The sequence below is a fragment of the Microcaecilia unicolor genome, chromosome 1 (genome assembly GCF_901765095.1).
Source record: "Microcaecilia unicolor chromosome 1, aMicUni1.1, whole genome shotgun sequence".
NCBI classification, from domain to species: Eukaryota; Metazoa; Chordata; class Amphibia; order Gymnophiona; family Siphonopidae; genus Microcaecilia; species Microcaecilia unicolor.
The window spans coordinates 192,773,756-192,790,221 of record NC_044031.1 but is presented as its reverse complement, the minus strand read 5'-3'; the positions used below and the strand labels follow the sequence as shown (position 1 = coordinate 192,790,221).

Below are 16,466 nucleotides of genomic sequence, written 5' to 3'. Positions count from 1 at the left end.
GCAAACAAGTTGTTTATTCATTTACTAGACCGTCACTTATTACAAAAGTAAGTTCAATTATATAACCGCAAATCAGGAGCCCAACGCCACCATAATGCCCAAGAACTTTGCCAATAAATAAATGAAGTCTTTGGCTTGCTGCCCCACCAACAAAGCATAGAAAAAAGCTTTTGCAACAAGAGTAAATCCCGTTTTATCAATTTTAAAGGTAATAGCTGCATCATGTAGAGCCATCTGGAAAATAGAGCCATATTAAAAAGAAGGACCTGGCCATGAACGGTTAGGGGCAAGGACATCTAGAGGGGCATAATCGAATGCGAATGCCTATCTCCATGGGCGTCCATGTCCGAAAATGGGTACGTGAAGAGGCGGGACAGACCGTATTTTCGAAAAAAATGGACGTTTTTCAGCTGGGTGTTTGGTTTTTTTTTTTTGCGATAATGGAAACTAAAAACGCCCAGCTCAAAAATGTCCTAATCCGAGCAATTTGGTCGTGGGAGGGGCCAGGATTCGTAGTACACTCGCCCCCCTGACATGCCAGGACACCAACTGGGCACCCTAGAGGTCAGTGCGGTGGACTTCAGACAACGCTCCTACATGCACAGCTCCCTTACCACGGGTGCTGAGCACCCAACCCCCAACCCCCTCCCCCAAAACCCACTACTCACAAATGTACAACACTACCATAGCTCTTAGGGGTGAAGGGGGCAACTACATGTGGGTACGGTGGGTTTTGGAGACCTCCCATTTACCAGCACAAGTGTTACAGGTAGGGGGGATGGGCTTGGGTCCACCTGGCTGAAGTGCACTGCGGCAGTCACTAAAAGTGCTCCAGGGACCTGCATACATGCAGGCCTCTAGGACTTGTTGCTGCTATATAACATTGGCACACCAGTTGACACCTGAAGAGTAATCTCTCCGAAAACGTCCTTTATTGGAATAAGCACACTTACTCACAGTTAACTGCAGATCAGAGGTTGTGCCCCACTGGCAAAGAGTCTCCCTGGTACTGAGATGAGCAGTAGGTCAGAGCTGGCAGAATGCTGTACAATGCCCTCTTTCAGCCACATTCAAGGTAAGAACTAAGTTCTGTAATGTGGCTAACACGTGAAAGGGATCTAAAACTGGATGGCCACTACCTCATGGACTACCGGAAACAAAACAGGGCACACTCTGACCCAGTAAGCAGGGGGAAAAGCACCATGGGAGTAGAGCCTACCAACTACCAACATCGTGAGCATTTAACACAAGCTAGTGGAATCACGGAGCCCAATACCCTACACCCACCACAATGCATTGCTGATGTGACTCTGCAGTGCGCATAACAGAAAAGGTATCGCACTCACCCGAGAGCCACATCAGAACCAGGGAAAGGCTGTCACAGGATAGAACACATTCTGCTGTCATGGAGGTGGGTACGGCATTTGAGGCTGGCATAGAGGCTGGAAAAAAGTTTGTAAAGTGGGGTTTGTTTGGTGGGAGGGGGTTAGTGACCACTGGGGGAGTCCGAGGAGGTCAACCCCGATTTCCTCCAATGGCCATCTGGTCAGTTGGGGCACTTTTTTGGGACTTGTTCATGGAAAAAAAAAGGGTCCACAAAAAGTTACCCAAAATTGCGGTAAAACGCCTTTTTTTTTTCGATTATCAGCTAAAGATGCCCATCTCTCCTCGGCCGATAACCACGCCCCAGTTCCGCCATCACCACGCCTCCGACAAGCCCCCGTCAACTTTACCCGTTTCCATGATGGATTGCAGTTGGAAACGCCCAAAATCAGCTTTCGATTACACCGATTTGGGCGCCTACGGGAGAAAGATGCCCATCTCCCGATTTGGGTCGCAATATAGGCGTTTTTCTCTTTCGATTATAAGCAGGCTAGTGTTTCAAACAGTCCTTTGAAGAATCCAAAAGAGAGGAAACATTAATCTCATGAAGTAAAGAGAGTTTAGTGGGTAGCCAGATGCCGAGGTATCAAAAAGACCGAAGTTCCCACCGCAAAGGAAAGGGGCCTTCCTACCTAGTCTTAACCATAGCTATAGTTGGTTCTCAAGTCCATCTTAATAATGATTTGTGGACTTTTCTTTTAAGAAATTATCCAAATCTCTTTTAGACCCTGCTATGCTAACTGCTTTTACCACATTCTCTGGTAAGTTAAATTATACATTGAGTGAAGAAATATTTTCTTCATTTTGCTTTAAATTTACTACTTGGTAGATTCATTGTGTGCCCCCTAGTCCTGGTATTTTTGGAAAGAGTAAACAAGCAATTCACATCTACTCTTTCCACTCCACTCAGTATTTTATAGACCTTTATCATATCTCCCCTCAGCCATCTCTTCTCCAAGCTAAACGGCCCTAGGGAACTCATAGGGAAATCATCCCATCCCTTTTATCATTTTCGTTGCCCTTCTCTGTACCTTTTCTAATTCTGCTATATCTTTTTTGAGATGCGATGACCAGAATTGCACACAGTATTTGAGGTGTGTTCGCACCATGGTGCAATACAAAGGCATCACAGCAGCACATCTGATCAAGATAAATGGATGCTTTCTATATACTTTGAATTAGACTGTGACAATGCTATTGGTGCAATGATTATAATCCGTGAACCTTGATTGTCCCTGAGCACCATTATATATAATTTTAAAATACATATAAAATTCAGTACAATCTTTCTATAAAAATTAGCATAGAGGAAAGTCAACAAAATTTATGGTAAATTTAGATAATAGTTTTTGACTCGATATAATTAGCTAGTCCAGGTTGAGCTAATAGTGACTTTTGAATGTGAGATTAAGTTGAACAGTAAGGTGTAAATAAATATCTAGGAATGGAGGAAGGAGAGTCAATCAACAATAAATCATTGAGATAAAAGATCAGTAAAGAACGTTACAGAAGAGTAAAATTTAATATTGAAAAGTGCACTGACATCATGGAATATGATACAAGACGTTAATCAACTGGGAATTCCTATACAGCTTTGAAACTGTAGACTGGCTTCTTAAAGATCCTGAGAATCTGTCCCCATGATATTCAAAGTTACTTAACCGGCCAGACACAGCCGCTGACCGGTTAAATAGCACATTGGCGCCTAATCACGGATGTTCAGCAGGAGATAATCAGTTATCTCCTCTTAAATATTTGTGACTAACCGGTATATTGCGTGACGTGGAGGGGGCATAATCGAACGAAAACGTCTATCTCCATGGGCGTTTATCTCCGAGAACGGGTCTGTGAAGGGGCGGACCAAACCGTATTTTCGAAAAAAATAGATGTCCATGTTTTATTCAACAATTTGTGAGCTGGGCGTTTTTGCTTTTCAGCGATAATGGAAAATGAAAGCGCCTGGCTCAAAAACAAATAAATCCAAGGCATTTGTTCATGGGAGGGGCCAGGATTCGTAGTGCACTGGTCCCCCTCACATGCCAGGACACCAACCGGGCACCCTAGGGGGCACTTTTACAAAAACAAAAAAAAAAGGTAAAAGAGCTCCCAGGTGCATATCACCCTTCCCTTGTGTGTTGAGCCCCCCAAATCCCCCTCAAAACCCACTGCCCACAAGTCTACACCATTACTATAGCCCTAAGGGGTGAAGGGGGGCACCTACATGTGGGTACAGTGGGTTTGGGGGGGGTTGGACGACTAAGCATTAAGCAGCACAATTGTAACAGGTAGGGGGGGATGGGCCTGGGTCCACCTGCCTGAAGTCCACTGCACCCCCTAACAACTGCTCCAGGGACCTGCATACTGCTGCCAGGGAGGTGGGTATGACATTTGAGGGTGAAAATAAAAAGTTGTGAAACATCATATTTTGTGGTGGGAGGGGGTTAGTGACCACTGGGGGAGTCAGGGGAGGTCATCCCCGATTCCCTCTGGTGGTAATCTGGTCATTTAGGGCACTTTTTGGGGCCTTATTCGTGAAAAAACAGGGTCCAGGAAAAGTGCCCTAAATTCTAGCTACAAATGCATACTTTTTTCCCATTATCGGCGAAAGGCGCCCATCTCTGTTCAGGTGATAACCATGCCCCAGTCCCGCCTTCACCACGCCTCCGACACGCCCCCGTCAACTTTGTACGCTTCCGCGATGGAGTGCAGTTGAAAACGTCCAAGTTCGGCTTTCGATTATACCGTGTTATTCGTTTTTGTGCGATAAACGTCCATCTCCCGATTTAGGTCGGAACTTGGGCGTTTTTCTCGTTCGATTATAAGCAGGATAGTCCCTTGGGCGTGGATATTCAGTGCTTAACCGGCTATGTTCAGTGGTTAAAATAGGCCGCATAAATAGCAGGCCTATCTTTAACCACTAAGAGGTGAACCGGTTAGCGCTGAATATCAGTTTAACTGGTTAACTGTTTAAGAGGATAAAAGCCCCCTGCTTGCCGGAAATGGTCCAGCATTGAATATCTGGGTTTAACACTGGCAGTGGACAACAAAAGTGCTGCCTACTGTAGGCTGAATATTGGGATCTGTATGTTGAAACATGAAAACTCCTCTATGCCCATGAGATAATTTATAAGAATGAGTATATGCTAAGACTGTACATTCCTTGGCCAAAGGAGGAACGGGCCTCATAGAGACAGATTATACATGTGAAGAGCAATTCTATAATGGGTGCTTATATATCTGTGCATATTATTCATGTAAGTGTACAGAATGGTAAATGTCAATACTCCAGTTAAGTACTATTCTATAACAGGACACCTACAGTAACTTACATAGCGCATAAATGCAAAGAGGGGGGCATACACAGGTATGCAGCCTGGTTCAAACATGGGTGGGGCTCCAACCTATATGTGTAACTTACAGAATACAGTAAGTTATGAGGGCAGCTTCTGCATTTTGGTGCTGGCACTTATACTATGGCTGGTATAACTACAGATACCTAAATGTTAGGTGCGCTGATTTCAAGTTATGCTAGTATTCTATAATAGAGCCTAGGAATCCAGGTTCCATTATAGAATAAGCACCTAGAGTTTCTATCATAGGTCTCTAGCTCTATTTAACAACTTCACCAGATCCTAATACGCAAAAAGTATTGAAGTATAAAAGTAAATGTCCAGAATCCTTCTCTATTTTTAAGTCTGCACAAGCATTCTGATGAGTAGAAGGGATGAGTGAGAATCCACCAGTATACACATGGAAAACAAATGACAGAATTTGCAAAATAAGTGACCCCCCCCCCCACTTAAACGATTATCAAACAAAAATAATATGGCAAATGTACAAATATAAGTGGTAAATACAAAGTATTACTTCAGAAACTATATGTCGATCAAAACCGAACACATTAATGATTATGGAGAAGCGAATTGAATCCAAAGAATGGAAGAATTGATAGTTACAGTATAGAACAGTGGATTATGGGTGAGATGGCTCACAGCAAGCATAGGAAAACAAACCAAGAAAACTTATATGTAGATTCCGTAAGGAAGATGTGGACATTATTATGGATCTTGAACCTGGCTGCAAAGTTCTGATGGGAGAAGGTTTGTATATGGAAAGGCATGATAAGCAAGTTTGTCTCATGCACTGGAAATTTGAAACATTACAACAGTGCTGTACCAGAAAAGCATTGGGATCATGAATTATGGAAAATGACGAGGTTATGATCAGTTGGGCATTACAATTCCAACTAATAAAAAGCTTGATGCAATAAACTGGACATTGTGGCTGGGCACTGGAATGCCTTTTTGTTTCAGGTGGCCATGCTCTGTTCCAACCCCACCCATGCTCCGCCCCTAATTCTAGCATCTTCCCTTACCTACCATCTCATAATCACCCCCCACAGCATTCAGCATCTTTCCCTTCTATTGAACCTCCCACCATGGTGCCCAGCATTTCTCCTCCCCTCCCCCGTAGTCTCCAGAACTTTTCTCCTGCCCTAACCCCCCATGGTCTCCAGCACTTCTCTCCACCTCCCCACCCCGCAACATGTTTAGAGCCGTACCTCACTTCCCTGGAGTGGTGATACTCCAACCGGCACAGTACCAAAAGCATAGAGGCCAGCAGGTGCATGGACTTGAACATCTGTGCATGCTTGAGGACAGCCTGCTCCCTCCCTCTCAAACTTCTTATTTCATGCTCAAGGCCCTGTGCTTGTCAGCCTCAATGTTTTTGGTACTGTGCCAGTTGGAGTATCGCCACCCCGGAGGAGGGAGGTAAGGTACTAATCTCTTTGTGGGGAGAGGGGAAGGTGGAGAGAAGAAGTTGGAGCCAATTTCCCTCTAAGGACTGAAATTGACATGAGCAAAATTTTTCTGTTACATTTCATTGTCAGCATTTCTTACAGATAACACACACACACATATAAACTCTTGCAGGGAGGCTGGAAAGAATTCCATGAACCATGCTTTGCCTGCTTTCCCTCCTTGTTCAACAGTAGTTTAAATATGTGTATAGCTACTCCAATTTTACTCAGCTACTGGATGTATAGCGCAGCTTAGAGATAACACTGCTCCCTCTGTAGAACTAAGCACAACTTTTAACAAAAAATAAAAAAGTGACAGTAAGGGCCCTTTTGAACATAGCAGGGAAGGACCCTCCCCCAATACTTCTGTTACTGATAGTGTTATGCATACTGCTCTAGCATACGAAGGGCGGGGCAGTGGGGGCGGTCCAGCCTTGGTGCAGGCAGCAAAGGGTGCACGGAGAAGTAGCACAGCTGTTGGCTCTGTCTGTTCCCTACCCCCTCTGACATTACTTCCTGTTCTGGGGCAGGGGACCGTCGAAGCCGACAGCCGCACGACTGCTCCGGGCACCCCCAGGATGATGCGTTTTGGGAGGGAGGTGGGTGATGTGCTTCAGGGGGAGGGGGATGATGTGCTGGGGGGGGGGGGGGGGGGGCGTAGCGATGACCTGCCCCAGGTGGCAGCCAACCTAGGTACACCACTGGCACACTGTAATACACTTCAGAGAATTATATACCAAAAAATAATGCATGGTAAAACAATGCAGCACATTAAACAGAAAAGTATTTGCTGTAGTCTGGAAATATATGCAGGTACTTTAATACTGGGCTCTCTATCAGCCCTAGCTCACTCGCTCAGCATCTTCCCATTAGCCATGTGAACAGTGATGTTCAGCAGCACTATAACAGAAATCCTGAGGTTACTGGCAACCATAAAATAATTTACCTATTAATGTTTTTGGGAGGTTGCCAAATGGCCACCAGGCTTTAGCTCAGCTAGCCTTTAGTAAGCGGTTGAGTTAACAAAGATTAGATACAGCTAATATAGATAATATGTGGAATCTGTATTAGATGTACCTAATAGAGCTGCAGGCTGAGAAACGGGGAGGCCACTGCTGCTCATTGAAATCTTGGACAAGTCATTAAACCCTCCATTGAGTCAGGTACAAAACTTAAATTGTAAGCCCTCCAGGGTCAGGAAAATACCTACTGTACCTGAATTTAACTTTCCTTGAGCTATTACTGAGAAAGCTGAGATCTAAATTCAAATCCATAATCCAGTACCAGGCATACTGTGAAGTAATACAAAACACTACAAATGTCACTCCGGATGTAAAGAGCAAGTCTACAATACCATAATAGCAGCATAACTTTCACACAGTGGTGTGCTGGAGCCAGCTCGCCAGTGCTGTTTGTTATTTTTTAAAGAATTTTGGGAGCCGGTGTCCAGTTGCCCTGTGGCTTGGGAATGGCACCTGGCTGGTTAAATGGTACTTAGCCGTCTATATGGCAATATTCAGCAGGAGATAGCTGGCTGTCTCCTGCCAAATATTGCCGGTTAGCGCATAGCGGATAGTTGGTTATATTGCACAATATAACCGGCTATCCGCCTATTTTTGGCACATCACTGGCTAAGTTTGGCGGCTAAATCTGGCTATATCAATAGCTGGAATATATTTGGCCAGTTCAAACTGAACCAGCCAGTGCTGAATACCGGCTTGGCCGGTTAAGTTTAAACGGGCCAAAAATAAACCGGATATTCAACGTCAGTCACAGGAAACAGCATGGCATTGAATATCTGGGCTCAGAGCTGACCATGGGAGGCAGCACGCCTACCTCCTACGGTCTGAATATCAGCCTCCTGGTATTCATCCTCCTGACCGCAGCCACTCAGGGCATTACACCCAGGTCCTGGAGGGAAATTGTATGCCATTCCTGAACTAATAACCACATTCTAGTGCATGTTGGGGATGTAGCACACATTTCAATGTGTATAGTTAGTGACTACAAATACCACAATGCTTTAGAATGCAAGTTCAAAGCTGGGACTGGAGAAAAAGACTCCTTTGGAACTGGGTAACTTGGCAGCTGCTGTAAATATAGCCAGACTAGGCAGTATCCTTCACAGAGGGGTAAGATCTGATCCCATTTATAAAAAAAGATGAAAAAATACTTTTGGTTAGAAAACTAATCAGCTGTGAAAAAGATGCATAGAAACCTGTGGGAAAAGGAGAAATTCAGGGGGTCTTTTACTAAAGCTTAGCTCGAGTTATCTGCTGCAGGGCCCATAGGAATAAAATGGGCACTGCTGCAGATAACTTGAGCTAAGCTTTAGTAAAAGACCCCCTCAGTCTAAGAATAAGCAGTGAAATGTGTGTTGAAAAGTGGTTGAGTGAACCAGTCAGCCAGGCATGTGGAGGGAAGATTCTGCTTTGATCCAATCTTTTTCTGGAGGTGGCTGTGCAGGACTGGCCACATGAGTGCATTGGACCTGTTTACCTTTGACACAGGCCTGTACCTGCCCATACCACTCCCCACAGCTGTCACAGAGCAAGGTGAAGGCAGCTTCTCGGTTGCCCATGATGTAGTTCTCGGCACACACGTACAGTAGTTCATCTCCCATTTCATAACCCGTGTGACCATGCAAAGTGGTGTGAGGGAAGGAAGGAGGGTCCCCACATGGTCTGTCTGAGAAGAAAGAAAAACAACAACAACAGAAGAACAGTTATGAATTATGTATTCACTGAGTTATTAGAAGAGGTTCTTTTATCAAGCTCCACACGATTAGCATGATGAATACATTTCCTCCCATTCCATGATCTCATACAGAACCTTGGGGTTAAGTGGCTGACAACTGTCCTTCGACAAAAAACATGTCCGCTGCACAATGCCAGACTTCTTAATTCAGGTTTAATCTTTTTTTTTTTAAAGATAGTATTCAGAAACAAAACAAAAATACATGTAATTTGTATGGCAACAACCAGTATTTTGGTTATTTGTAGCTCCTTGACTACTTTTTCGGTATTATAAATCTTGCATATCAACGGTTCTGGGTTTTTGTCATTTGTGTTTTAAAAAGAGCCTGATAAACCAGCCATTTACTTCAACTGCAGAAATACTGACTAATTCCATGAGCCAACTACTTCTTACTTCCTCAGACATATTTTGTCGTCTGCCACAATACTATAAGAAGACAAAGCATCTTTTAATATAAGAAATATGTAGGATAGTAACACACCAATGGACTCATTTTTGAAAGAGAAGGACACCCATCTTTAAACACAAATTGGAAGATGGATGTCCTTCTCCCAGGGCCGTCCAAATCGGTATAATTGAAAGCCGATTTTGGACATCCTCAACTGCTTTCCGTTGCAGGGACGGCCAAAGTTCAAGGGGGCTTTGCGAAGGCGGGACTTGGGTGTGCCTAACACTTGAACGTCCTCGACCCATAATCAAAAGAAACAAGGACGTCCCTGATGAACACATGGATGACTTTACCTGGTTGTGTTTTTCTTACAACCAAGGCACAAAAAGGTGCCCGAAATGACCAGATGACCACTGGAGAGAATCGGGGATGACCTCCCCTTACTCCCCCAGTGGTCACTAACCCCCTCCCACCCTCAAAAAACATCTTTAAAAATATTGATTGCCAGACTCTTTGCCAGCCTCAGATGTCATACTTAGGTCCATCACAGCAGTATGCAGGTACCTGGAGCAATTTTAGTGGATGCAGTGCACTTCAGGCAGGCAGACCCAGGCCCATCCCCCCCACCTGTTATGTCTGTGGAGGAAACAGCGAGCCCTCCAAAACCAACCACAAACCCACTGTACCTACATCTAGGTGCCCCCCTTCACCCATAAGGGCTATTGTAGTGGTGTACAGTTGTGGGTAGTGGGTTTTGGGGGGGCTCAGCAACACATGGTAAGGTAGCTATGTACCTGGGAGCAATTTATGAAGTCCACTGCAGTGCCCCCTAGGGTGCCCGGTTGCTGTCCTGGCATGTCAGGGGGACCAGTGCACTACAAATGTTGGCTCCTCCCATGACCAAATGGCTCGCATTTGGTCATTTCTGAGATGGACGCCCTTGGTTTCCATTATCGTCAAAAATCAGAAATGACCAAGTCTAGGGACGACTATCTCTAAGGACAACCAAATTTCAACATTTGGGCGTCCCTGACCGTATTATCGAAACAAAAGATGGACGTCCATCTTGTTTTGAAAATACGGGTTTCCCCGCCCTGGATGGGGACGTTCTGCAAGGACGTCCGAATCGAAACAAGGACGTCCCTTTTGATTATGCCCCCACAAATAGACTCCACCCATGACACTTGGCAGAGAAAGATAACCCTTCCCAGAGGGCAACAGTTTGTATTATTGTGAATCATTTGAATATGTATCAAAGACAATTCTGATTATATTTTTAGGTTTTATCAATATTCACACTATTTATAGATCTGTATTTCAATAAAACCATTCTTGGTAGCTCTACCATGTTAAACCCAGTAATTATCCCAAATTTTCTGATGTACAGACTCTATCTGCCTCCAATAACATTCTCTGGAGATGGGAATGCCAATATGAACAGGTGGACACAAATGTAAAATATTCCTAAGTTTGTTCTTATGTGCTAAATATGCAAATGTACACACCTTGCTCTATGTAGATATATGAGATTATACAAACTATTAGTTTATCTTGTCAGTAAAATACACAGTAGACAGTATTATTAATCCACTGTGTTGGTGTGCAGATGGTAAGTAGTGCCACTCTATAAATGAAAGGTGATGGCTCAATGGATCTAAAAAATATATTGATATTGATTTTATATAATGCTGCTGTGCCAGCATTCCTTGTTCTGATAAGTATATATATATATATATATATATATATATATATATATATATATATATATATATAACCATGGACAATTTAACCAGCTTTCGCAAATCTTTGAAGACACACCTCTTCAACAAAGCCTACAAAAGACATCCTAATGAAACTAATCCCTGCTAAACCACACAAGTGCTTCAAAAACACCTCTCACACGACCTTACCTATCACCTTTCCATTTAAATCCTCATCTACCTTTAGCTTATTACCGACTGTATTTAAGATCATGTAATGACTATATCATAATAACACTCTGTAAGCCACATTGAGCCTGCAAAAAGGTGGGATAATGTGGGGTACAAATGCAATAAATAATAATAATAATAATAATAATAATATATATATATATATATATATATATATATATATACTAGTAAAGAAGGCCCGTTTCTGACACAAATGAAACGGGCGCTAGCAAGGTTTTCCTCGGAGTGTGTATGTTTGGGAGAGTGTATGTGAGAGTGACTGTGTGTGAGAGAGAGAGTGAAAGTGTGAGTGTGTGTGAGAGTATGTGTGTGAGAATGAGAGTGTGTGCAAGTGCGTATGTGAGAGAGAGTGTGTGTGTGTGCGAGAGAGTGTGTGTGAGACACAGATTCTCTGTGAGAGTGAGTGTATGAGACCAAGCGAGTGTGTGAGTGACTGTGTGACACATAGACAGTGAATGTGATACAGTGTGAGACAGAGTGTGTGAGAGTGAGGGTCAGAAAGACATTGTATGTGAGAGAGAGAGTGTGTGTGTGACAGAGATACCTCCCTTCCTCTCTCTCTCTCTCTGGTGTCAGCCCCCCCCCGCTCTCTCTGTTGTTCAGGAAGCGATGCCAGATGACTGAGTGAGTGTGTGTGTGTGTGTGGGGGGGGGGGGGGCAGGGGGTTCAGGAAGCGCTGCCAGATGAGAGAGAGTGAGTGTGTGTGTGTGTGGGGGGGGAGGGGTTTCAGGAAGTGCTGCCAGATGAGAGAGTGAGTGAGTGCGTGTGTGTATGGGGTTTCAGGAAGCGCTGCCAGATGAGAGAGAGTGTGTGTGTGTTGTGTGGGTATGTTGGAGGGGTTCAGCTTGGAAGAAGAGGGGTGTGGGGGTTCAGGAAGTGCTAACAAAGTACAAAAAGTGGGAGAGCGACCAAGGATATCAGAAACTGGACGATGTGCTTAAATCAAAACGTTTATTGGAGGTTTTGAAGACTCCACACGACGTCGTGTTTCGGCCATCAGGCCTGCATCAGGAGTCTATAAAAACATACATTTATATACAATAAAAAATATATATAAAAAAAGGAATAAAGATATACATACACAATAGACATAATTAAGTTAAAAAATTATACAATAAAACTTTATGAAAAATGTGTAGTGATTCTAAAAACAAGTATATATATGGACTTATAACAAAATATGTGTAGATATATATGATTTGCTGGAAAACAAATCTGTATGACTAAAACCAATTGATATATACATTGCTGTGTGAATGAAAAGGTAAAACAATTATAAATGTATAGGAGGTTTTGATAATGAAACAAGAATTTGCATAATGTAAAAGAGCAATAGTCATTTGAAATACGAATTGCAAATGATATAAAAATTATGAATTCATAGTGTTGCAATTATGAAAATGTTTAAACTACATACGTATGTAAAATTGTAAGAAAAGGGATCTTCTCTCGGTTCAGGAAGTGCTGCCAGATGAGTGAGTGAGTGTGTGTGTGTGTGGGGGGGGCGGTTTATTAAGCATTGCCAGATGAGAGTGAATGTGTGTGTTTGGGGCGTGGGTTCAGGAAGCACTGGCAGAAGAGTGAGTGTGTGTGTGTGTGTGTGTGTGTGGGGGGGGGGGAGGGTTCAGGAATGGCTGCCAGATTAGTGAGTGAGTGTGTGTGTGTGGGGGGGGGGGGGCAGGGGTTTCAGGAAGCGCTACCAGATGAGAGAGAGTGAGTGTCTGTGTGTGTGTGTACTAGGTTTCAGGAAGCGTTGGCAGATGAGAGATAGAGAGAGAGAGAGAGAGAGAGAGAGTGTGTGTGTGTGTGTGTGTGTGTGTGTGTGGGGGGGGGGGGGGGGGGTTCAGGAAGCGCTGCCAGAAGAGAGTGAGAGAGAGTGTGTGTGTGTGTTGGAGGGGTGTGTGGGGGTGTGTGTGTGTTGGGGGTTTCAGCTTGGAAGAAGAGGGGTGTTTGGTGCTGCCAGATGAGTGAGTGTGTGTGTGTGTGTGTGTGTGTGTGTGGGGTGTTTTATCAAGCGTTTCCACATGACAGTGTGTGTGTGTCTGTGTGGGGGGGGGTTCAGGAAGCGCTGCCAGATGAGAGAGAGTGTGTGTGTGGTGTGGTGGGGGGGGGGGGGGGTTGCCAGATGAGTGAGTGAGTATGTGTGTGGGGGGCAGGGATTTCAGGAAGCGCAGCCAGATGAGAGAGTGTGTGTGTGTTGGGGGGGGGGTGTTGAGGAAGTGTGGCCAAATGAGAGTGAGTGTGTGTGTGAGTGTGTGTATGTGTGGGGGGGGGTTCAGGAACCACTGCCAGATGAGTGAGTGTGGGGGGGCAGGGGTTTCAGGAAGCACTGGCAGATGAGAGAGTGTGTGTGTGTGTGTGTGTTGGGGGGGGGGGGCGTTGAGGAAGTGTGGCCAAATGAGAGTGAGTGAGTAAGTGTGTGTGTGTGTGTGTGTGTGTGGGGGGGGGGGGGGTTCAGGAAGCGCTGCCAGATGAGAGAGAGAGAGTGAGTGAGTGTGTGTTGTATAGTTCAGTTTTGTGGGGGTGGATCCTGCTTTGAAGAAGAACGAAGGAAGTGCCTCCTCCGCGCAATGCACCCCCCCGCCCGCCCGCCCGCCCGCCATCCCACCCACCGCGATGCACCCGCCCGCCGCCATCCCACCCACTGTCGCGTAGTTTTGCTGGTGGGGGACCCAAAATCCCGCCAGCAGAAGTCCTGTGTTGTCTGCTGAGTCTCACTCCAGCGATCTTCGGTGTTGCTAGCCTGTGCAGGGCGGGGTTCTGTGCGTCTGACGTCCTGCACGTGCAGGACGTCAGACGCACAGAAGCCCTGCCTGCACAGGCAGTGTTGCCAGGTGGGCGGTTTTACCGCCCAATTGGGCGGTTTTCCGCGACCCGCCGCGGGAAATTTTTGCCCGCGGCGGGTTGCGGTTTTTTGGGCTGGTTTTTGTGCTTCGGGCGGTTTTTTTAGGTGGCTTTTTCGGCCGCGGTGGGCAGGGTTAGTGACGTGAGAGGCGGGGTTAGTGACGTGGGAGGCGGGGTTAGAGACGTGGGAGGCGGGGTTAGTGACGTGGGAGGCGGGGTTAGTGATGTGGGAGGCGGGGTTAGAGACGTGGGAGGCGGGGTTAGTGACGGGGAAGGCGGGGCCGATGACGGCGGGGGCGGGGTTGATGACGGCGGGGGCGGGGGTGATGACGCGGGGGCGGGGGTGTCAGGGGCGGGGTTTGAGTTTGGGCGGGTTTTGGGCTGGATTTTGGGCTCCTTTAGGCTGGAAAAATATTTTCCACCTGGCAACCCTGTGCACAGGCTAGCAACGCCGAAGATGACACCGTAGTCAGCAGACAAGACTTGTGCTGGCGGGGTTTCGGTTCCTCCGCCGGCAAAGCAACGAAACGGTGGGTGGCTTGGGGGGGTGTTGCGGGGGATGTTGCTAGGTGGGGCTTCTTTTGAACTGCAGCTTTGGGGGGGGCAGCGCGGGGGGGGGGGTGTTGGACCTCCAGCATTCTGTGGGCGGGGCTTCTACTCCGGAGCTTTGGTGGGTGGCGCGGGGGGGGGGGGGGGTTCGACTCTGGAGCTTTGGAGGTGGTTTCCCTCCAGATTTGTTCCGCGGGTGGGTCGGGAGGTTGGTAGCTTGTGTTTCCTAGGCAGGGGGAGGAGTAAGGAAACACATCTCAACTATTCTAAAATGGTCTATGTGGATATCTCAAAATCACTCTTTAAATGTTTACAAATGGTTGAGAACACAGCTATCTGGATACAATGGAGTTTATTTTCGAAGCATTAGGTTGTTTCAAAATGCCCAAATGGACATCCATGTGCTTGAAATGTGCAAATCCCGATTTTGCATAGGCAGAAAAGGGACATTCAACACTACAGTATGTCCAAATAGCAAAGGGGTGTATTGTGGGCGGGACTAGGGAGGGCCCAAAATCAGGAATATCCAACAGCGATAACTGAACGTGAAGAAATGTCCACGTCTGAAAAGAAGGATGTCCTAAGTTAGACCTGTTTCAGTCATGTCCAGGACGCAAAAAGGTGCTCTGTTTGGCCCCTAGAGGGATTAATGCATTATTCAAAATGGCCGCCGAGAGTTGAAGTGGCCTTGCGAGACTTCAACTCTCGGGAGCCATTTTGAATCGGCGCCGGGACCGCCAGCACTCAGCATTGCAAGAGGAACAGGATGCAGGGCGGCGCTCCAGGCAGGAAAGAGGAGGCTCTGTCCTGCCCCGAAGAGGTCACTAGACCACCAGGGCAGTAGAGTAAGTAAGGGGAGGGGAGGCTAGGATAGGACACCATTAGGCCCGCCCGCCAGCCTGCCCGTTTGTGCGGAAATCCAGACAAACGGGCAGGCTGGCAAAACCCACCCGGTTGCCCAGCCATGTCCTCAAAAATAGGACATGGCCGGATAAAACCGGACATATGGTAACCCTACAGGTATTAATGGGTATTCATAGTAAAACAGGAAGCAAGTCTAAAGAGTAGCCTAATAGTTAGTGTAGACTTTAAACCAAGGGACCCAGAATCAAAATCCACTTTAACTCTTTTTTTTATTCTGAGCCCTTCATAAACAGAAAAATACATTCTGTACCTAAATATTTAAGCCACCTGCAAGCCTGAAGGTTGTTGAAGTGGTGTACATTCAGGTACAGTATGTATTTTTCTGTTTCTAGAGGGCTCACAACTACAAAATAAAATTGTTTGAACCTGGGTCTTTTGGTTTAAAGTCAGTGGTGTGCTGGTAAATGTTTAACAACAAGCTCTCTCCCCGGTCCACCTCTGCGCCCCCCCCCCCCAAATTGCAGAGCTGGCTATAGCCAGTGAGAGAGCCTGTGGTGGCAATGCATTACTTCTCCAGGAAAAAAAATTAAATCCCAGTTTCCAATCTATTAATGTTTAGGATAAAATGCCATACATAAGTAAATAATAAACTTTTAACGTTGAGCACCTGATTCTCAAGTGGACATTTCCAAACACTAAAATGAAAATTTTTCTACCTTTGTTGTCTGGGGACTTGTTTTTCTGATCATGCGGTCCAGTATCTGATTCTGCTGCTACTGTCCTCTTAACTCAATTTCCAGGGCTTCCTTTCCATTTATTTCTTTACTTTCTGCCTTTCTTCTTCGTTTCTTGCCCTACATCCTGTTATGATTGGGGTCTGAACCCCTCTCAAACTTACCTCTTTCCTGGGGGTCAGCTTCTTAGCTGG

The 16,466-nt window shown here is 45.7% G+C and overlaps 1 protein-coding gene across 1 annotated transcript in view; it reads right to left on the bottom strand.

The window, feature by feature from the left end:
- Positions 1 to 16,466, bottom strand: part of SUSD5 (sushi domain containing 5) — a 187,531-nt gene that overhangs the window by 40,297 nt on the left and 130,768 nt on the right. The window contains exon 4 of the mRNA XM_030203364.1: positions 8,684 to 8,872. Within this exon, the coding sequence (XP_030059224.1) occupies positions 8,684 to 8,872 (189 nt within the window). The remainder of the gene's footprint in view (positions 1 to 8,683; positions 8,873 to 16,466) is intronic.